The 6,358-nt window shown below is 32.5% G+C and overlaps 1 protein-coding gene across 1 annotated transcript; it reads left to right on the forward strand.

The window, feature by feature from the left end:
- Positions 1-362: 362 nt before the first annotated feature.
- LOC130962299 (transcription factor MYB3R-3-like) lies at positions 363-5,985 on the forward strand. Its single transcript, XM_057888509.1, has 9 exons — positions 363-506; positions 975-1,132; positions 1,361-1,412; positions 1,685-1,742; positions 2,432-2,526; positions 2,614-2,717; positions 3,200-3,328; positions 3,947-4,979; positions 5,438-5,985. The coding sequence occupies exons 2-8, from the start codon at positions 981-983 to the stop codon at positions 4,968-4,970; spliced, it is 1,614 nt and encodes a 537-aa protein (XP_057744492.1). The 5' UTR covers positions 363-506; positions 975-980; the 3' UTR covers positions 4,971-4,979; positions 5,438-5,985.
- Positions 5,986-6,358: the final 373 nt, after the last annotated feature.

Consider the following 6,358-nt stretch of genomic DNA (forward strand, 5'->3'; position numbering starts at 1 on the left):
AATTATTATTATTTATTCAATTCAATTCTATTCAAGTGTATTTATTGTCATTTTAAACTTGTTTCACTTCCACTAACAAAAAATAACTCTTTCACCAGTCACCTAAGTGTAGTTTCATATATCACATGTAAGTATGTAACAAATATTTAAATGGATATAATTTAATTTAAGTTACCAAAACTAAAAAGGGTTAATTGATTTGCCAATAATAAAAAAAACCCTAAAAATTACTAAAAACGGGTTTACCATTTAAGAAGGGAAAAAACAAAAAGGCAGACGCAAGTAACGGTAACTTAAACTGGTCTAGTGCTGCTATCTAATTTTTTTAGTAATTCAATTTTAATTTAAAAGTGGAATTAAAATTAAAATCAAAACTTCTGTTCTTGTTCAACGGGCAACAAGGAGTTTTCGAAACTGCTCCTTCTTTTTTTTTTTCTTCCTCTCTTTCTTTCCCTCAATCTCTTCCGAGCTCCACTTTGATTCCCGCCAATTCTCTGTTAGCAGAGGTACTTCAGTTTCGGAGAAATCTCAGATTCTTTTTTTTTTAATATCCTAGTATGAAAATTCAACTTCCTTTGTGTTTGTCATCGGTTTTTTTTCGATTATTTCTTTTTTCCCGACTCTGTAATATTCTTTGGTAGTGAATTTTTATTAATTGTTATCACTATTATTGTAAAATTGTGCGTGGTGAATACCTATGAATTACGTGTTTCTTATGATAAGGTGTTTTGGCGTTTCTCTGAGCAAGTTTTAATCTGATAACGGTTTTTGAGATCTGGATTTCGTTTGTCTTTGTATGTTACTCGTAAAGTTCGAAACTTTTGTTATTTTAGTGAGGGTTTTAGGGTTTTTGATAATTTGTGTGTAATTTGAGTGTGTTGGCTTGATTTTGCTTTTTATTTTTTATTTTTTATTTTTATTTTTATTTTTATTTTTTTCTTTGTCCTCTTAACAATATGTGAATAAATTTGTAGAAGGATATGGATGAGTTGAAATCAGAGGAAGCTTGTATAGAGAATAAGCAATCAACAGCTGCTTCTAGCTCCTTTGTATCAGAAGGCAGTGGCAGTTCTATACCAAAGTCCCCAGGGATAGGTAGCCAGGCATCGGATTCACCCCCTCATCGGTATTCGTATGCTTTTTTTCATTGCTTTTTGTCAATCAATGATGTTGTACTTTGATAACGGTGTCGTTTTTTGTCGATATATGGTGTGCCTGCTTGATTTTGCTTAATGTTCGCATTTAGCAATAGCAGCTGATTTTTTGTTCTTGCTACGGATATCTGCTTTGTTCCATTTTGGATCTTTCTTGTGATCTTCAATAATTAATTTTCACCACTTGAATATTGTGTTACACACAGGAGAACCACTGGTCCTATAAGGCGAGCAAAGGGTGGTTGGACAGCAGAGGAGGTTAGTAATTGGACTTGGAGATAGTTGTTGTTACTTTTATTTATTGTCTTTAATGTTTTGGTGATACGTGCTCTTACTGTTTTAAGAAGTTGATTAATAGTGAATTCATATTAGTTGATTTAGTGCTTCTTAATATACATCTTTATATGCTAAAAATGCCAATGTATTTATAGTTCTGTAACATTTCAAATTGAGACCAAGATATTTTCTTGTCATTTTTACCACTTGACTTTTCATGTAATCACAACATAGTGCTCTTCAAACTCCTGCAGGATGAGACATTAAGGAATGCTGTTGCAGCCTTTAAGGGAAAGAGTTGGAAAAAAATAGGTATTTAGATTTGTTATGTAAAATACCTCAGAATTTGTTATGACTATGCTACTAAAAACATATATTGAACTCAATTAATTTTTCTTTATTATATGATATATAATATATTTATAAAGTAGTTCATTTAATGATATGGTAGTAACAATTTCTTAGAATGTGTATCTAAATTGATATATTCTTCATATATGTATTTATAATATGACCCGGTAGTGCAATTTGGATGATCTTTTCAATTTTTTATTTGTAAATTTTTGTTGGAAAAGCATGCTTGCTTACAATTGGAAGCAACTCCGTGCAGACAGATTTAGTGTTTGAACATACTTGAGTTGAGACTGAAATTGTTACCTCAAAGTTAAATGGGCACCGCATAAGAAGCATGACAAAATGTTCTTGTAAAGATCCTTGTCATAGTTTTTCATGTAGAGCAGACCTGTCTCATCCCTATTCAGAAAACACTGAAGTGGGAAATTTTGAATACATGTAATTTGAAGGCACAGCCTTCAGGATAAACATTCAGTTGTTACTTTTAAACAATATTTGTTTCCAATTTGTTCTGGTAAGGAGAATTATTATGAAGTTGAACCACGGGAATTTGTCTTTGAGAATCATAAGACAATATTTTCTGTACCACGTGCTTACTGAAAGAATTAATCTCAATTTCATGACACTAATTTAAAATGTGAATGCAGCTGAGTTTTTTCCTGATAGATCAGAAGTTCAATGTCTGCACAGATGGCAAAAAGTTCTTAATCCAGAACTTGTTAAAGGACCTTGGACTAAGGAGGTTGAAACTAGTGCTTCTCTTTTAAATTCTTTGTTAAGTTTTTAGAAAGCCTATTCGTTTTTTTAACTTCTCTTGCTTGGATTGCAGGAGGATGACAAAATAGTTGAAATGGTGTCAAAATATGGGCCATCGAAATGGTCTTTGATAGCAAAGTCCTTGCCTGGTCGAATAGGAAAACAGTGTCGAGAACGGTAGGTTAACTGAAGCTCACACGCAGGTTTTCTATTTTTGCATCTTTTTTAAGTTCAACCTTTTTATTTATAGAATTTCCCCCTATCATCAATCATATTTGTTAGACATGCTTTTTGATTATCGCCTTGAAACTTCTAAATTCTTTTACTCATTGTTTGTTCCTAAGCTTGAAATGATTGAATATAAGATCTAATTTTAAAATAACGGTACTGCAATTAAACTAGCTTTGGTACTGTTGCTTAACATTTTTCCTTCTATAATGTTTATGTTTGGATTAGTGTCTTTTGGGTTAATAAGCACTTATAATTATGGTCTCAGTGAACAGCATTTGATTAAAGAAATAAAGCAATTCTTTAAATTTAATCATCACCAAACATGCCTTTATTCTTTGGTTGTTGATTCCTTCATTATCATCAAAGATATGACCTTTGCTCAATATAAAAGATTTGTACTCATTTCTTAAAGTTCGAAACATATGTAGGTGGCACAATCATCTTAATCCCGACATAAAGAAGGATGCTTGGTCTTCGGAAGAGGAGTTGGCCCTCATGAATGCTCATCGCATATATGGAAACAAATGGGCTGAAATTGCTAAGGTTCTTCCTGGAAGGTATTCTTTCTTATTAGTTCATGTTAATGGAAATTAAAATCATGGTATTATGCTAATAGTGAATTCTAATTTTGCAATTGTGTCCTTTACTAAGCTTTTAACATGATTTGTTGTGAGTGGTGTATGTTTGGAAGATACATTCTGTCTACACTTCTTTGTCCACCCACTATCCTTGCGAAGTGGGGGAAAAGATAATGGGTCAATGAGCATATGAAGTGATGGAGAAAATTGCTGATGCAAAGCAATATCCAGTCTATTTTTTGAGAACCAATATTGATTTTCTTACTTTCAAAGCCATGTTTGTTTGTTTTGGTCAATTTGCTTGTGCGAGTTTCCCCTTTTGCAAGATTGTACGACATCCATGGTTTTTTTTTAGATTCTTCCATGTCACTCGGTTCCAAGAGACATCTAATTTCTAATACATTTCTCTGATCACACTATTAGACCACCTTGTTTTTTCTTGGTTTTGTTTTCAAGTGCTAAGTATAGGCTTAAGAAAACAAAAAATACTAAAAAAATTATGACAGCCTATGTAAGATATATTTTATGGATTGAAATAATTCAACTTTTGTTCTGGGCCGTTTTAAGTTATATATATTCTTGGATTTATTTCTGCAGGACTGATAATGCTATAAAGAACCACTGGAATAGTTCGCTAAAAAAGAAGATGGATTTCTATTTAGCCACAGGAAGACTTCCACCAACTTTGAAGAACAGTCCACAAGTTGTTGTTAAAGACACTGTTAGACATTCTAAACCTACATTATTTGTTTGTTCAAATAAAGAATCAGATACTGCAGTTGAATCTTCATCGGAAACTACAGAAATTACTCAACTAGATAGCAGTGACCAGAATGACAAGAATCGACTAGAGTGCTTAGTAACAGTTGGAAATTCCTCTGGTGCTCCTCTTGTAAATGAATCTGTTGATACTGAATGCAAAGCTGGATCATTCAACATAAATATCAGCTGCAACAAATCAGAACTGGTGTCAAGCGGTACTTTCCAAGTACATAGTGCGAAGAACTCCGAGAATCCTGGACTGAGTGGCAAACCGAGTGAGCATTGCAGAGACAATGCTAAGATGAGCAATAACAGGTTCTGTAGAACATGTTTTTCACACGAAACTCCGGTCTCTGGTTCTTTATGCTACGAGCCACCACAGTTAGACATTTCAGTCCCTTTAGATTCTCTTTATTCCAATATCCTTCATGAGCAGAATGACTGCTCTTCTCCGATTGCGTCATCCGTTGGTTTCTTCTCTCCACTTGGTGTAAATGGTAGTGAAAACGTAACCCCTGCATCAATATTGAAAATGGCAGCAAAAACTTTTCCGAGTACTCCTTCAATAATGAGGAAGAGAAGGACTGTTTCCCAAGCACATGTCACTCCTAGTAAAGCTTTGAAAGCAGATATTGATTCACAGACGTCTAAAGTACAAGAGAGATCCAAGGATAACTCTGATTCTATAGTTGGGAGCGACATTAATAATAATAAGGATTTCAATGCATCTCCCCCCTATCGACTTAGACCAAAGCGGACCGCAGTTGTCAAGTCTATTGAGAAACAGCTTGAGTTTGCATTTGAAAAGGAGAAGGATGACAGTGGTATGCATAAAGTACAAGAAGGTGCTTTGTCATGATTCAAGTAGGTATTGTTTCTTTATTATGCACTGTATTATATTCTACCTGGATGCACTTATTATATTTTGCATGGTCTTGTCTCATCTTTGTAAGACATTTATCAAACAGCTTAAAATTTGGATTAATGATTCTACAATTTATACAGGGAACACATTTGTTTTAGCAATTTTTTTAATTAAGATTTAACTATTTTGTGTCCTAAGAACACAATTTAAGAGTATAATAATAAAAATGTTTTTTCCTTTATGGTATTCTTAGTTATCTTGTCTCTTGAGAACACGTGTTAGAAATATCCTTTTTATTATTATTATTATAAAGAAAAAAAATTAGTAAGAAATATAATGTATTTTCCAGCATCATTAGTGGATATATAAAGTAAAGATATATTTTACTTTAGTTCTTTATGTAGGAGAATACATTCAACTTGTTCAGTTATCTAACTTGACAATTTGTGCTCTGCATTTAGGGATTTTGATTGGACTTGCTCTTGAGGTTGATTGAATGTTACCCAAAACTAAGTGACGGGTGACTTCGCTCCTAACAATTTTGCAAGCATAATCCTGTGCAGGAGTCAAGATATCTTGGCCATAATTTAGGGTTTTGTATATCCATGTTTGGAAACTTTTAGTTAATATCATTGGTGGTAAATATTTTGCTCACACGCGAATAAGACTTGAAAACAAATAGTTATTAGTAGACTATGATTTGATAGATTCTATTTTAGTAAATACGAATTTACAGGTGTTTTATACAAGAATGTAGTCATTGATTTAGTTTCAAACAATCAAGGAAAAGTTTGAACCATTTTTTGAAACTCTTAATTGAATGTTGAAGAAGGCGCAGCAATTTCTAAGCTGAAGTGTAAAAATATATATACTCACACTATGTTGAAGAGAGTAGCCTATTGTTTCTGACTAAAGTTAGAGACTTGGATGTGAGAGTTTTTGGACATCTATAATCAACTATTGAATTATGGGTGGAACTAATCACACACTCTTCAATTACTAGTAACACACCATTTATATTATCTTACCAAAATGTCCCTGATTTTGTTTGTTTTTGAAAAATTCTAATCCCACTAATTGATTATATCAATAAATGTATACAGATTTTAATGATTGTGTCATTAATATTAGAAGAATACATTTGCTTTTGGTAGAGTAATAAATGGTATATAAAATCTTTCTAAAACAAGAATATGTTGACCATTCATCCTCATATATTTTGTTATAATCAATTAGTGGGGACTAGCAGTTTTTAAAAATGAAAAAAATCAAAAATATTTTTGTAAGATAATATAAATTGTGTTATTAGTAATTGAAGGGTGTGCCGTGTGTAACTAGTTTTATCCTGGCATTACTTATATTTTTACAGATTTTTAATGGTT

The sequence above is a fragment of the Arachis stenosperma genome, chromosome 2, assembly GCF_014773155.1.
Source record: "Arachis stenosperma cultivar V10309 chromosome 2, arast.V10309.gnm1.PFL2, whole genome shotgun sequence".
In the NCBI taxonomy this organism is placed as follows: Eukaryota; Viridiplantae; Streptophyta; class Magnoliopsida; order Fabales; family Fabaceae; genus Arachis; species Arachis stenosperma.

Bases quoted from the DNA above. Each gene is read 5' to 3' on its own strand.
- LOC130962299 (XM_057888509.1), top strand. From the start codon at position 981: ATGGATGAGTTGAAATCAGAGGAAGCTTGTATAGAGAATAAGCAATCA. The intron at 1,413-1,684 runs GTTAGTAATTGG...AAACTCCTGCAG, and splicing joins GTGGTTGGACAGCAGAGGAG to GATGAGACATTAAGGAATGC. The intron at 2,718-3,199 runs GTAGGTTAACTG...AAACATATGTAG, and splicing joins GGAAAACAGTGTCGAGAACG to GTGGCACAATCATCTTAATC.